Source organism: Periplaneta americana, chromosome 9 (genome assembly GCF_040183065.1).
Source record: "Periplaneta americana isolate PAMFEO1 chromosome 9, P.americana_PAMFEO1_priV1, whole genome shotgun sequence".
Taxonomy (NCBI): Eukaryota; Metazoa; Arthropoda; class Insecta; order Blattodea; family Blattidae; genus Periplaneta; species Periplaneta americana.
In genome coordinates this window covers 175,523,442-175,540,620 of record NC_091125.1, presented here as the reverse complement: position 1 = coordinate 175,540,620, position 17,179 = coordinate 175,523,442, and the positions used below count along the sequence as shown (strand labels likewise).

The window sequence follows — 17,179 nt, the reverse complement described above, 5'->3', positions numbered from 1 at the left end:
ATTTCGTTGATTACTATAATTATGTAAACTGTAAATAAAAGAAGTACTTCACTTCTATACATGCATTCAAGTTTCTTTTCTGACAAATACTATCAAATCTAGGACAATTCATACTGTAGAGTACCCAATTTTCATTTTTTATTTATATATAGATTTCTAACGTTTACACATCTTTCTGTGCATAAAATCTTCGTTTCATTCTTGTTCTCCACTCTTTTCTGTCCATCCAATCCATCTTCTTCTGTCTGCAGTCTCTCATCCCTGTTCTGATCTCTTGTAATAATGAATTTCGAGGTCTCCCAGGCGGACACCATTCCAGCACCATTTTTCACACTGCACCAAGACTACCTGATCAGTAGTCTACAGAGCGTCCAGGCCAGGATTGTCCCAGCCGGGCGCCTTGAGCGGGATTCGTTCGTTTAATAACTGGCGAAAACCTGACTGGACGCAACTCGACCGATCAGCTGATAGTTTTTCTGTAGCGATAGACGCAAGCATGTAAGCAGTTTGCCTGCCTGTTGGTAACTGCTGTGTGCTCCACAGGGGGACGTTCGCCCGCAACACAGTTCTGCGGGTGCTGCACATGTCCCACAACCGGCTGAGGCGCCTGGACTCCAACTCGTTCCGTGGCATGCGGTTCATCCGACGCCTCTACTTCAGCGACAACCAGATCACCGACGTGGGCAGGGGTACGTTCGGCTCCGTGACTCGTGTGGGCACCATCGACCTGGCCAGGAATCTTATCAAGAAGATAGACTTCCAGATGTTCCACCAGCTGCAACTCGTGGAGGTAAGATGGTGTTTCCATAACACTAATTCAACTCGTGGAGGTAAAATGGTGTTTCCATATCAATAATTCAACTCGTGGAGGTAAGATGGTGTTTCCATACCACTAATTCAACTCGTGGAGGTAAGATGGTGTTTCCATACCACTAATTCAACTCGTGGAGGTAAGATGGTGTTTCCATATCACTAATTCAACTCGTTGAGGTAAGATGGTGTTTCCATATTAATAATTCAACTCCTGGAGGTAATATGGTGTTTCCATATTAATAATTCAACTCCTGGAGGTAAGATGGTGTTTCCATACCACTAATTCAACTCGTGGAGGTAAGATGGTGTTTCCATACCACTAATTCAACTCGTGGAGGTAAGATGGTGTTTCCATACCACTAATTCAACTCGTGGAGGTAAGATGGTGTTTCCATACCACTAATTCAACTCGTGGAGGTAAGATGGTGTTTCCATATCAATAATTCAACTCGTGGAGGTAATATGGTGTTTCTATAACACTAATTCAACTCGTGGAGGTAAGATGGTGTTTCCATATCAATAATTCAACTCTTGGGGGTAATATGGTGTTTCTATAACACTAATTCAACTCGTGGAGGTAAGATGGTGTTTCCATATCATAATTCAACTCGTGGAGGGGTGTTTCTATAACATTAATTCAACTCGTGGAGGTAATATGGTGTTTCCATATCACTAATTCAACTCGTGGAGGTAAAATGGTGTTTCCATATTAATATTTCAACTCGTTGAGGTAAGATGGTGTGTCCATATCACTAATTCAACTCGTGGATGTAAGATGGTGTTTCCATATCAATAATTCAACTCGTTGAGGTAAGATGGTGTTTCCATATCTCTAATTAAACTCGTGAAGGTAATATGGTGTTTCCATATTAATAATTCAACTCCTGGAGGTAAGATGGTGTTTCCATATCAATAATTCAACTCGTGGAGGTAAGATGGTGTTTCCATATGACTAATTCAACTCGTTGAGGTAAGATGGTGTTTCCATATTAATAATTCAACTCCTGGAGGTAATATGGTGTCTCCATATTAATAATTCAACTCGTGGAGGTAAGATGGTGTTTCCATATCACTAATTCAACTCGCGGAGGTAAGATGGTGTTTCCATATCAGTAATTCAACTCGTGTCGGTAAGATGGTGTTTCCATATCACTAATTGAACTCGTGGAGGTAAGATGGTGCTTCCATATCACTAATTCAACTCCATTTTAAGGTCCTGTGATTATGTTCCGATTTCGTTTGAGAATGAATATGTTTGACAGATCTTTGTGTGTGGTTAAATAATAAGGGTAGAATTTACAGAGCTGCAGAACAGGGCTTAGAACCGGTTTATATTCAACCGATCAAGAACATCCGTCAAGTGGAATGTTAGAACTTCAAGCGGTTACCCCTCATTTATTGCTGACTAGACAGGAAACTAAGCGCACATTGGAGTAACGATTGAAGGAAATTTAATTTGATTAAAACAAAATTGTTTGCCTGAAATAGGCCTACTTTTGATAGGATACTTTAATACATTTATCTTTTCTATCTATAATTTCAATTTGCATTAATTTCATAACTAATATGTAAATGAACTTGGACCGGTAATATGCAAGGAAATAAACGTAATGCATAGTGTGAAATATGATAATTATATTGTTGGTACTTAATCCCGAATTCTTGGCAATAAAGCCATTAATTCTCTTGCTGTCCAATATTACACACACACACACACACACACACACACACACACACACACACACTGGATTTTGAGGAAGGGAAATGAAATGTAAAGAAATTAACCGACTGTTGTGTACTTGAGTATTTTCAGTTTCTGCACGAGTTTTAATGTTGCAGTTGATTGACGTGTCGGAGAACCAGGTGACGGAGGTGCAGAAGCTGTCCTTCAAGGACCTGTACCTGGTGCGCATCAACCTGTCACACAACGCGATCGAACGCATAGAATCGGGTGCGTTCGAGAACTGCGCCAACATCACACTGTTGGATCTATCCCACAACAACATCAGCAGCATTCCTCGAACGGCGTTCGATAGCACCACGTACGCTCTGGAATTGACGCTGACACACAACCTGCTGACAGACCTGTCGCAGGTTCCGCTGCACAACATGACGGGGCTCAAGATCCTGAACGTGAGTCACAACCTGATCGAGAAGGTGCCCCGCAACACGTTCCCCAAGTTGTACGAGCTGCACACGGTGGACCTGAGCCACAACCGCATCCGCGACATCTGGAACTCGGTGTTCCAGTCGCTCTTCAGCCTTCGCTTCCTCAATCTCAGTCACAACGCCCTCGCCGCCGTCAAGGGCTCCACCTTCGGCGCCCTCCACACGCTGCTGGAGCTGGACCTCAGCCACAACGTGCTGGGCGACGTGAACAGGGCCGCACTGGCCCGCTGCGCCTCGCTGCGCAGTCTGACGCTGCGCAACAACTCGCTGAGCCGCGTGTTCCAGCTGCCCATCTCACTCAGCCACCTGGACCTGTCTCACAACAGCATCGCCAGCATCCCGCCCCTCGAGACGTGGCCCACTATGAACTCGCTTCTGTCACTCGACTTGAGTCACAACGCACTGGGCGACTCCCTGGAGCGGGGTGCTTTTGCTAACCTGCTGACGCTGCAGCGTCTGAACCTGGAGGCTAACAACATGACGACCGTGCCCTGGGAGAGCCTTGCCGAGCTCTCCACGCTGCAGTTCCTCAACATGCAGCACAACGGCCTCAGCAAGCTGGAACGGGGCGCCTTCGGTCGCCTGCCCGTCGTGTTCGATCTCAACCTCGCTCACAACCGGATAAGCAACGTTACGACCCGGGCTTTCGAGGGGCTTCTTCAGCTGTTGACGCTCAACCTCACGGCCAACAACCTCACGTACATTCCCAACGGAGCCTTTCAAGGTCAGTTACTTTTGACTGTCTGGAACTTAACTTCAAACTCCTTGACTGTCATTTCAATTCTAGACCTTGCACTTTCAGAGCGTCAAAACTTAATCCTGATACAGCTCTTACTTAATGAAGAATGGCAAGCTACCCTTGCATACTTAAAAGTAACACTTTGGAAACTGCGCTTGCAGGGAAAACACTTGGAAATGTTTCCTCGTCATCACAAATTTTTACAGTTACTAATCATTTTATGCCAACATATTAAAAACTTTAATCGATATATTTCTCATGAAGAGTATATTTGGCAAGAGAATCATTGGATAATTCATCCTTTGTCAGACAGGACTGGACTGGAGGTGTACTGCCATACACTCACTCTTCAGAAAAAGTAAAGTTTAACTGAGATTCCTCGTGATGTACTCGTAACTCTGAACTCCAGTTTCGAGACAAATCACTGAATCATTTTTTGGTTATTTAAGAATGAAGAATACTCGTGTATGGCTATTAGTAGAATAGTTTTGAAACCATTATTTAATTTAATTTTAATTTAATTACAGCCATAAACATAAACAAATACTATGGGCACAGTCGGTCATACAAAAACACAAGTTCAGATTAAAAATAAAAATTAAATTAAAATTAGAAGTGAAGATTTTCTGATTGTTCAGAATATTCACTCACGTTATAAAAAGGATTATCAAAAAGCCATTTCGGTGAAACGTTTCTAAATCTAGATAAAGTAATACTATGAGCCTCATAAGATAGTTTGTTGAATAAATTATAGAGACATTGAATCAAGCCTCACTTTGATTTATTCAATCTAACTGCCGATTCAAGTAGGAGACAACTGGGCCTGGTGTTATAATTATGTATATTTACTGTAGTTATTTATTCCCTTTTTACCCTAAGTAATCATTCAAATATATAAAGATTCAGTAAAGTCAGTGTTTTCTCTTGTTTAAATAACGGTCTGCAATGAGCATTAAAAGAGGCAGCAGTAATGATATGCAAGGCCTTTTTTGCAAGATAGGTAATTTTAATATACCAGAGCTATTACCCCAAATACGAATCCCATGCAATAATAAGCTATTAAAAAGGCATAGTATGATATTCTAAGATAAGATTTGGACACCAAAGATTTCAATTGCCTTAATAGAAAAACAACTAGATAATTTAATACAAAGTAAATCTATATGACGATTCCAATTCAATTTGGTATCAAGAGTCAAACCAAGCAATTTAAAATGAGTCTGAAATTGAACATTCATTGTTTCTTTTAAAGAAAAATTATTTTCTGTGTTTTATTAACATTGAATCTAAATCCATTCGCCTGTAACCAAGAATGGCTTTATTTAAAGATTCAGTCATAGAATTGGTGAGCAAAAACAAATCATTGTTTGAACAATATAAAGATGTATAATCAGCAAACAAAACACATTCATTGGAAACCTTATTGGGGAAATCATTTATCGCTATTAGGAACAATAAGGCCCCAAGACAGAGCCTTGCGGAACCCCACATTCAACTAAACTAACTTCAGAGAAAATTTCAACTACTTACATATGCGAAACATAATTTTCACCTGTCTCTGCGATTAAGACAAAATGCAGGATTCGAATGGACGTCGATGCCGCATAAGTCTTGCAGTTGGATTCACGAAACGAAACATTTTGGCAAATAAACCACATCAGATACAGCATTGAGAAAAAGATTATCATAGTGATCGCAGATGTGATTGTAAAATTTTAAATTTAAAAATAGTTTATTTTACTAATGAATGTTAAAAATAAACGTTCAAGATTACCTTTCTTACATTTTTCTGTTTTTCTCGTCGGAAAAATGTTTCCCTGTGATATGTCGGTCCGCGAATATCAAGACGTTGAAAGTCTCTGATCTAAAAGGTTGGGCATATATTCAGAATATTTGAGGTTTGGAAGTATTACCTGGATACGCCTCCCCTGTAAAATTACGAGTGGTCCCCATGAAAATAGATTTTCCTTTCATCATTATGGACGTAATCAATACCATCAGATAGGTAACCTCCTCGTGTATGAACTAAACCAGTGTGTTTTCCCATGCTTGAGCATATTTGACTACCACATATTTCAATTGAACTCACCTGGTTATGAACCCAAAGCAGTACTAATGTAGATATCAGGATATGGTGAAGTTTACAATAAAGGAAACCACAGGCAGAGCTTAATGGAAACGTCCTCCATTGTGTGATCGTCAGTGACTTTTTGGCTCGAATGAAATTTTTTTGTCCGTTCATTGTCTGTTGTATTTGTTAATCACCTAACTATAAAGCTTGATTTGTGTGAACAAGTCCGCACTACACGAGAGATGTGGCTGCGAGGTGCGCCTTCTGCTCACTCTCACACCTTGCATTTGTCTGTTCTTAAAAACCAAGCCTTTAGAAATGGTAACTGTCGCGTCCAGAGAATTTCGTAAATTATTTGAATTGTAGGTCTTACTTTCATTATTAATTCTTCAGAAAATGAACCTGCATTGAATTTTCTTGTGAGTGCAGACTGGATACAGCATACTTCCACTGCAGTGTTATTGTACTGTCCGTGCATTACCATATCACTATATGTCACTGACACAGTCGTATATCAGTCAGGGTAAGTCATGCTTTCAACTATATCTGTACTGAATCTGCAATGTTTTTTTTAGGATTGGTTTCACTACGAACTCTTGACTTGTCCCACAATCGGCTGGAAAAGTTAGACAACAAGACTCATGGTCTGCTGGACGACTGCCTGTCACTGGAACGCGTAAGTACAAGCTACGGGGTGCGCCTACATGTTCCATAGTTTGTAAGTTCAGATGAGGAGGCGAGACCTGGCATGTGAGCATGTGATAGGGGAAAGAATGAACTATCAGAAACAGAGTTTGTTTCATGATGGTTAATGTTATACGAATCTACAGACACGGAAATTCATAGAATAAAACCTATGTTCTCCCTTCATACCTATTGGTGATACAGCCAAGATCACAAGACAGGTCTTGTCTCTTCTACTGTACACAAGTCCATCCAAGCTTAATGCACAAAATGTTCCATAAGTTATGTATATATGCAGATGATAATGAACTTAATGTGCAGGTATGATGCCTATAGGCTCATTCACAATGAAAATTAAACATAACGTAAGTGTTAACTTAAGAATATAAACGTTACGGTAAAATCAAGAAGTCATACCATTATTCACGATGGGAACATAAACATAACAGCAAACATACTTGGTAACCATGGAAACATAACAACGACGCCATTTCCTCATATTCTGTCGTCTACTTCAGCGCTCCGCGATTGTGTTCTGTTTGCAAATCACATAAGCATAAACATGAAAGTTTGGAGTTTGCAGACTTCCATGTTAACGTCTTACGGTAATGTTTATGTCAATGCTTATGTGAATCATTGTGAATGATCCCATTTGGTAGCCTGGGCGCAAACTTCTGTGTTTATGTTACGGTTATGTTCAATTTTCATTGTGAATGGGCCTTATTCCGTACCGTACTGAGTTTTTGAAACTGAGTTCAGTTCTAAGTGATGCTAAGCTTAATGTGCAGGTGTGATGCATGTTCCATACTATGTTTGTGATACTGAGTTCAGTTTGCAGATGAGTATGTTCTTAATGTGCAGGTGAATTGCATATTCCATAATACTAGTGGCTTGTGCAGCAAATTCTGCAAACTAAGTTCATTAAACGTTCAAATAAAAATTTTTAAGATTTATTTTCAATGAAGAATACCAGACATTCTGAAAGTTATTTGCTTCCATAATAATGAAAGATACTCTCTCTCTCGAGCCAATACTGACGAGAACCACGCATATAAATATCTACACCACACCGCCATTAAATATATGAAAAAGACCCAACCCTACTTGATTAATAACTATAAAAATATTTGATTTTTAATAATATTATTATCTTACGTAAGTTTTATAGCTTTCAGTACCATATACTATATATACTATATAGCCGCCACTCAGTAAAATATAGAAATCAAAATCTAATTTAAGTTATTCTCTACATCTACTTAAATAACCCCAAAACGTTTCACTTTCATATCATCAATATAGCATTAATATGTATAATTAATGAAAAATAGTCACATCATGGCATTAACTACAATAATATTTCATTTCTAATGGTAATAATGTCCTCAAACTACCTCAAGTTTTGTAGTTTTTAATATCCATTACACAGCTGTACCCAGAAAATTACACACCACAGAATCGAACCTGTAAATTATTTTTAGTAAGTTAAGTTTTTAATAACCAATTTAATTTGAGCTCTAAATATGTCAGCATTCTTGCAGATCATGGCCTTCGTGTAATATTGTTTACTGTAGTGTGTGTTTTGTTTTATTCTGAAATGCAATTAGCTAGTTTAGCTAGTTCTCAAAACTGACGACAGATGGATTTTGGAAAATAGGAAAATTATGTTGAAAAATTGACATTTCACTGAAAACTACTATTTTTCTGAAAAACTTTGAGTTCCAAGCTTCAAAATGAGGGGTCATTTATTAAAATCCGTTCAGCCGTTTTCCCGTAATTTCCATTACCAGTTCAAATTATATATATAGATTATGTATGTCGCATGTTGTGTATGCACACAGGTGAACCTGAGCCACAACAAAATCTCGTTCGTGACGCGCCACACATTCCCCAGCTCGCCCTGGGTGCCGTACCGCCTGCGGGAGGTGGACCTGAGCTACAACGTGATGCCCGTGCTCACCTACGACATCACCGTCGGCACGCAGCGCGTCGAGGTCCTCAACGTCAGCCACAACCTGCTCAACGAAATCCGCAACAGTAAGTGGCAGGCGACATCCCTTCTCTCCATTACCTTCTTCTGCCTCATCTTTCTTCTAAGTCCAATACTCGGGGTACTCCCGTTTCCCTCTTTCACGCCACCTGCTCATTTCATCTATCATCTTCAGGAGTAAAAGTAAGCTGGTGTGATGTCTGGGGGTAGTAGGCCTATGGGTTTTGCTATGCTCATCTAGGTTCTAAGGCCTTGGGACTCCAGCCGGACTGTAGGTTCAGGTTCGTCACTAGCCGATAGGATATTACCTGCAGGACCCATGAGAGTGGCTGACCTGTCAGCATTAGATTGACAAATGGCACCTAGACCATTATTCGGACTTAGACAGTAATCTAATACATAGCGTACAATGGGCCTAAAATGACCTTGAATGCAATAATTGATTCGATTGTAGACCTACGGATATTTTTGTGAAGTATATATATATATATATATATATATATATATATATATATATATGCATGTGTGGCACTTAATGGAAATGTTAAATACAGTAGAGTGGAAGGGGGTGGAGTGAACGGTTAATCGAAAAAATCTGGTAATCTGCACCATAAAAAGTTTTCATAAACTAAGTACATAATATTTTCGTAATTTCCTCCGAGGTCTTTTCTTTTAATACGCTAGGTAGTGGATCAGAAGTGCACTAATTTAAGCCTGTTTTTTTTTTTTTACAATTCATGTTTGATTTTCCGATAAGTCAGTTATTAAAACATTATTTATTGTACTTATGTCTGGTTTTAAACGACGGCTTTTTAATGGCCAAGAAAACTCCTTATGACCACTGTCTGTAGAAAGATAGAAATAGCACAGGTCTCATGTTGTAGATTTACAAATTTTATACAGTTTATATATTCTGTTTTTCATTAGCCTAAATCGCTTACAGTTGTAATTCATATCTTGTATTGTGATGTGAGATGAACTACATTTTCTCTTTTCCCAAACCTCTCAATTACTTGCAATTTTTTCCATAGTACAACATGTTTCCTTTCGACACTTGTAGAAGACATTTTGCCTAGAAGTTAAACAGTACGGCCACTCGAAGAGTAGGCCATAATGCGTAAGGGTCAAGGTTTATAAAAACACTCTGTAGAAAACATTCGTACTAATATGTATGTATGTATTTATTTACACTGCAAGTGGGCAAGCACCCGGTGGCAGTGGCATACACAATATAAACAATACACAATAAAATGATAAATAATACACAATAAAATTTGCAATACATATACAATTTTATACACAATACAATAAGAATACACAATACAATTTAACACAGTAATAATAAAACATAAATAAAATACCTAATTTTACAATACAACCTACATAATTATGTATAGGCCCTACATAAGTTTCAATAGTCTTTCACTTTACTCTCATCTCACTCACTGAAGTGGCACTATGACGCATTTCACTGACACTTTAGCACACATTTCACTGACACTCTGTAACACATTTCACTGACACTTTAGCACACATTTCACTGACACTCTGTAACACATTTCGCTGACACTCTGTAACACATTTCACTGACACTTTAGCACACATTTCACTGACACTCTGTAACACATTTCACTGACACTATAGAACACATTTCATTGACGCTATAAATTATCACTGATCGGAACTGTTCACTGCACTGTAAAACCATAACTTCACTGACTTACCTCGCTTCACTGATACAACAGTTCAAATAAGTCAAATAATTACACCCTTATACATACTTATAAACAGAACTACATTTAAACTAAACATAATGTACAGTACTTCATATTTTTTCTGCGAGCGAGGAAGACAGTCGGATAATCCACCAATCGGTTAACAGGGTGACGGATAATCGGTGTTCTACTGTGGTGTAATTACTATTATCTGCCGCAGACGTGCTGGGCAATCTGACGGCGGTGCGCGTGCTGGACCTGTCGCACAACGAGCTGACGCAGCTGCCCGCCTCCGTGTTCAGGCCGCCGCGCAACCTGAGCGCCCTGTACCTGCAGCACAACCTGCTGGGGGCGCTACCCCTGGAGCAGCTGGCCAAGGCGCGCCTGCGCGTGCTGGACGTGCGGGACAACCGCCTGCCTCGCTGGCACCACGCGCTGATGCCCCTGGTGGAGAACGGCACCCGCGTGCGCTACGGGGGCAACCCGGTGACGTGCGACTGCGAGGGCCGCCCCCTGCACCAGTGGCTCGCCTCCCAGGTGGCCCCCGACCCTGAGTGGGGCGCGCTGATCTGTTCGGCACCTCCCTTCCTGCAGGGACAGGCCCTTGCCAGCGTCCCTGAGGACCGTCTTACATGTGACAAAGCACAGCGCAGCCCCCAGTTCGAGATCAACCCAGATGTCAAGTTTCGTGAGATACAAAGGTGAGCACCATGGCATTAAGTAGACTGACTTTGTTCATTTTGAACAGGTCAGGACCCTGTGTCTGGGGCACATGCACCGTCCTAGAGGAAATTGATAGAGGTTCCGCAGAAATCACTCATTTAAGATGTAAGATAGGGAGGCAGATTTCTTTAAATCCTTGCATACTTCATGCTAGGCCTATACCAGATTTAGTTTAGTCAGTTGTCTGAAAATTAAAAGGTATTTTTCCATGAAGGGAAAGCTTACATCAGCGCCAGTGTGCCAAAATATTGGCTGTCCTTTGTTAATATTGTTATTAATGGGAGTCAGGGGCGTACGCAAGGGGGAGTTCATACTTATAATAATAACAACAATATACAAAATTTAAAATACCGATAATGTAAATTGTAATCAATTTTAATAATGACCTCCCCCCTTGACAAAATCCTGCGTACGCCACTGATGGAAATATTGCAAGTATACACCCGATTGTAATGTTGAGCTATCCTTACAAATTGTATTATTGAAACATTTTTATTAAGTTTATTGAAACGTGAAATGTGACTTCTGTACCACCTCCATTAGCATCCTGAACTGAAAATATGCATTTAATAACAGAAACATTTCGATGAGAGCCCGCAGTTCCTGCTTGAAGCATTCAATATTGTGACATGGAGCACTCAGTCTGGCAGTGTCACATTCAAGCTAATTCCGTATTCTGTAATGATTGGCCGTGTTTGTTATTGAACAACGTCACAGCAGTGTGAACAGTATTGCAGATCCTCAGTCATTGCCATGCTCGTCCCCATCAAGCTTCTTTGTGTGGCGCTCCTTAGTTTCAGAACGCAACCCTTTCCTCCTAGTGCCGTCATAGTGCCGGTTAATAATTTTACTTCGAATTGACCTCCCTACCCCGTTATCTCCTGACTTAGTTACCTCATGAGCGATGCCTTATTGAAAGAGGTTCGAGCCTGTCTTTGGACAATTCACTAAACAACAACAACATTATGTACAGTATTTCATAATATGAGAAATACATGTGATGATTTCGAATTATTTTAGTTCTGAGATATTTCTTACATTTGAAATCTGGCATTTTGTTGTTTTTTATTGTTGATATTTTCAATTGATTCTGCCGCACTTACTCCATTTAACAGAGGGATGTTGTACTTCCAAGATCAGCAAAAGCTACCTGATCGTCTGCAAAGGGCATGATAATGTGTAAAGGCATCTGTCCAATATTACATTAAATTATGGGACGGTCTTCTATAGCAATGTCTGTAAACATATTAATTGTGTGATTATGTGATGCAGCAGAACCTCTATTATCCGTGGTAATGAAGGGGGTGGAGTGAACGGTTAATCGAAAAAATAGGATAATCCGTACCATATAAGGTTTTCATAAATTAAGTGCATAGATTAATACAGATTCGTAATTTCCTCCGTGGTCTTCTGCTTTAACATTCTAGATAACAGATCAGACGTTCACTAACTTAAGTCTGATTTTCAACGACAAAACTCCTTATGACGGCTGTCTGTGAAAAGATAGGAATAGTAGTCGTACAGGTCTCATGTTGTAGATTTACACACTTTGTACACTTTATATTTGTTTTTCATTAAATCGTGCACAGTTGTAATTCCTATTTCGTATTCTGATGCGAGATGAACCACAGTTTCTCTTTTTCCAAACCATTCAATTACTTGTGCTATTTTTCATAGCACAACACGTTTTCATTTGATTTGATACCTGTAGAAGATATTTTGCATAGAAGTTAGACAGTACGGCACCTTTAAGAGTAGACCATAATGTATAAGGGTAAAGGTTTGTAAAGAAAATACTCTGTAGAAAAATTTCTTACTAATACAATGCACAGTACTTCATATTTACTACATAAAAAAGGCGAGAGAGAAAGACAGTTGGATAATCCACCAATCGATTAACAGGGTGACGGAATATCGGGGTTGTACTGTATACATCTGTATTACTCACACATTTACTTGTGTTGAAGTGCCGATATACATTTCAGTAATCCCTAATGATTTAAAACACGAGTATTTGGTCGACGGTCTGCCACTCCAGTAGCGATGTAGCGTCGCAGTTAAGGCGATGCGCTGCAGGCCGAAAGGTTGTGTGTTCGATTCCCGATGGGGGTCGTGGATTTTAACCATTGATCTAATCCTTTGGCCTCAGGGTTCACTCAGCACAAATAAGTACCAGGGGTAGTCCTTGGGGAAAAATTATCACGGGCGGTTCGTCACCACTAAGAACTAAAAGGGCATAGCCCCATCAGATTTTTGGACATAGGAGTTTATAATTATCACATTATTTATATTTTTGATAATTAATTTAATGAAAACAGCTTATATCTCAGTCCCGTTATTCTGAAGTCATTATGATAAGCGAAAATTCAAGTGTGATAGTGTTACAGGTTTTGTATCCTGATACGAGGATTAATTGACTCGCAGTCTCACAGCAAAAGTTGGTACTGTTAATAATAATAATAATAATAATAATAATAATAATAATAATGGTTTATTTTAACTGGCAGAGTTAAGACCATTCGGCCTTCTCTTCCACTCAACCAGTATGATAGAAAATTACTACATTGCTACGACTGACTATGACTGTTTGGAGGTCAGAGAATCTTTGAGGGAGAGCAAATTTCAATTCAAATAGGCCTACGGTTTAAAATGTAAAGCTACGAACTAGTTTCGAAATGCCCGCAATAAAAAAGAACAATGTATACGAAGCTGTAGTGTGGGTGGCATGGCTGTGTCACTGTAGACTCGCTTCTATTCTTCTAACATCACGTTTCAAATTCCAGTTTTCAGTTCACTTTAGCAGTTGTGGAAAGCACTAATTCTGGCCAGCACTTACTCAATTAGTGACTAGTGTTCAGTGTTTAAAACAGTGATGTGCCTAATATTAGTGTTTGAATAGTGACAATAATGGTGCGTAGTGAAATTATTATATAATATATAAATTTAGCTTCCCTTATGAAAAGGTTGGCAGATTTGACAAAGCGTATTACATATAATTTGGAAACACACCTAAAAGGTAAAATGATATACATTTGAAACGGTTAGGGAATCGAATATACAAAATGTCAGAAAAATTTACACCTAAGTAGCGTTTCTGCCATTTACAGTTAAGAAAGGGGGGGGGGATATCATCAGATAGGTTAGAATGATTTGAATGCCATATACCGCGAGAAAAATAATAGTACTGATTTACTGGCATTGATATCGAAACCAATGAACAGCCATCGGTTAAGGTAACTTTAAATTTCCATTATCACTCCCATACAAATGATTTCTCAATATCTGAACCGTTCCTTTGAGGGCACTAATGGCTATTTCCTTCACAATGCTGTGTGTTAGCCCCAGGTTTTTACATTTGTTGGCAAAGAAGGAGGGTATGGTACCTCGTGCTCCCACCATCAGACCTATTACATCAATGTGGGACAGGCTATAGAATGGGATTGTTGGTTCATAGATCCGTTTCTTTTCACTGTCCACCTCATGCGGTTGATCTGCATGAGTCTCAAATCTGATGGTGGGATCGAGAATGTATGCCGAGTTTTTCTCAATGGCAATGATAACAATTCGCCGAACACTTCCTTGTGTGGCTAGTCCCTGCACCTCTGGATGGACTGGGGCATTCGAAAAGTAATGGCAACATAGTTACTGTTTCACACTACATTTATTTAGGTTACTTTTGGCATTACATACTTCAAATATAGTCTCCTACAATGTCAACAATATGTTGCAAAATTCTTGGAAGACGGCGGACTCCATCTGCAGCATCATTTCTGGATCTGTTTTTCACTGATCGATCTAAAGCTCTTCGGATGTCAACTCTTGATTGAAAGCGAATCCTTCGCTTCCACCCAACTTGCAATAGTTCAGTATGGTAGAACTTCTCTATCACAAGCTTCTTGTAATGCCGTAAAGCATGGGTTGCATTTTTTCCTGTTGCAACTTGTATTTTTATGAAGCATCTTTGTTTATACGTACTGAAAATTTTTAGAATAAAACACATCCTTAATTGAATAGGCTAATTGAAATTATTCAAGTCTGCTTCACAGGGAGCTTCTACCTGAAACCCAGATTTGCATAATATATATACGTTACTATGATACGTTAACAGAAAGCCACAATTCAAGTCGCACAGAGTTTGTGTGCACTCAGCTTGGGTTTCTGGCGTCTTGTCAGCCCACTTGGGTTGTGTGGATATAAAGGGAAAAATTGGGACGGGTCGGGTGTAGTTCCTGGGTAGCTCGTCGGTAGAGCATTGTGTTGTATTGTATTTGATTGCCAACATTTACGTCCATGTAATGTGGACCTCACAATTTTAGTATCCGGTGCCCAGTTACGTTCATTACAAATATACCTTAGGCTATAGGCGCTCTTACAATTTGACTTTAGACTCCATTTAAATTGATCATTATTTCCATCTTTAAAAAAAGACCTAACAACTTGATTTAGATCATTAAAAAATTCTCACCTTTAAGAACTTAACAACTTGATTTAGAACATTCTAAATTGCCACGTTTACGGCTTTATTCTTGATTTTCAATACACTTATTTCGAACACATACTGTTTCTGATAATACTTGTTACTAAAACATACTACCCCATTGTCCAATAAGTTCATTATTATGTATGTTTGTTGTGTGCATTTCCTTTTTCAGATCTCATTAATTTTCTACATATTACACTTACTATCCTAGCTAGCCTCCTCCGCCAGAATCCTCACCTATTTTCAATTATCTCTCTCGTTATACTTAACTTCCTCTTACACTTCTCTAATTCATTCAGAATGGTAGAGCATTCGTGCGCTAAGCGAAGGGTCTCGGGATCGATACCCGACCCCGTAACAACTTTTCCCTTGAAATTATTGAAGTCTGCTTCACAGGGAGCTTATACCTGAAAGCCAGATTGGCATAACACCCTTAATTGTTACGTATTGAAGCTGCGCATGTGACTGACAGTTGGTAATTGCTCTGGTGTAAGGTCTATTATTTCCACACTTTTGATTTTCCTTTTCCTTGAACCATCTTGAGATCGTTTTGAAAGAGCCAGAAGTTCTTGACATTGGTTCAGAAATTCAATCTTGGGTCTCACTCCAGGACGGGGAGCGGCGTCGCTGTCACGTGGTTCGTGTCGACGCGCAGCGACGTGGCGGACTTCCGGCTGGTGGTGCGCGAGGGGCAGGCCGTGGTGCTGGAGCGCGACCTGCCCTACAGCGCCCGCAGCGCCGCCATCGCCAAGCTGCCCTCCGGGCCCCGCCTGGAACTGTGCCTGCTGACCAGGGACAGCGTGGGCAACGTGCGGCGCTGGCGGGCCAACCAGTGCGCCATGCTGACCCCCGGCGCTGGAGGAGCCTACTACACCCCCGGGTCGTCCGCCGCCCCACTCGCCCCGCCTCTCTGTTTGTTGTTGCTCGTCGTCGCGCTCCTCTGAGCGCCTCATGTTCTGTACAGACTACTCAGAGTTTACGAATGTTTATTAAAAGATGCGCACGTATGAGTCTTGTTTGATCTGTCCCGCCTTCCAAGTCCCAAGTCGATCACGTGTCTGCAGTGTTAAGGCTGGTTCACGATAAACCGGGAACGAGAACCAGAGTGAAAACGAGAAGCAGAGGACGTGAATATGAAAATTTTTGATTCAGAATAAACCGAGAACGTAGACGACTATGCATATCGATATGCATGTCAATAACGATATGTAAAGTCGATATTACGCATTCTGGTGTTATGTTGGCGTTCTCTCATGAGTACAAGGCAGCCAACATAAACACAGGTTAACCAACTTCGAAATTTCAACTGAAACATTTCATTAGGTACGGTACTATAAATATGCCCATGCATCTTTATTATCACAACCTATTTTAAGTCTACCATAGCGTAAAATAATTAGAGAAGAAACATTTGTAATAGAACAAAAATGAACACAACAGTAGTTACTGAATTGAAACGTGGATATGCACTGTGTAATACAACCAATACAGTAATAAAATATCATTCATTTTACGATCGGTGTTCAAAGATGCAGCTATTTCTCATCTTTATACGAGACGCTCCGCTTATCGTAAACGTGAGGATTTTCCTCAACACTCGATATTAGAATCTCATCAAATAAAACTTGATCCATGATGCACAGCACAGAACAAAATAATGCATAGGTTATGTCACGGTCTTCTTGCTACAAAATATAAGACGACAAAATAGCTTTTGGATGGCAATAGAATGAATCTAGTGGATTGTGATCAGAAACGTGAACGCCAAAGTTGAAACTTGGCCAACTCTCCGTTT

General features: G+C 40.0%; 1 protein-coding gene across 3 annotated transcripts in view; it reads left to right on the top strand.

Moving 5' to 3' along the window:
- LOC138706762 (chaoptin-like) overlaps positions 1-16,567 on the top strand; it is a 43,552-nt gene extending 26,985 nt beyond the window's left edge. The window contains exons 4-9 of one of the 3 annotated variants that reach the window (XM_069836422.1): positions 544-790; positions 2,653-3,706; positions 6,368-6,468; positions 8,318-8,513; positions 10,402-10,882; positions 15,995-16,567. In XM_069836422.1, coding sequence (XP_069692523.1) covers positions 544-790; positions 2,653-3,706; positions 6,368-6,468; positions 8,318-8,513; positions 10,402-10,882; positions 15,995-16,328 — 2,413 coding nt within the window. In that variant the 3' untranslated portion in view covers positions 16,329-16,567. The remainder of the gene's footprint in view (positions 1-543; positions 791-2,652; positions 3,707-6,367; positions 6,469-8,317; positions 8,514-10,401; positions 10,883-15,994) is intronic. The other 2 variants (XM_069836424.1, XM_069836423.1) reach the window with 2 other exon arrangements.
- Positions 16,568-17,179: the final 612 nt, after the last annotated feature.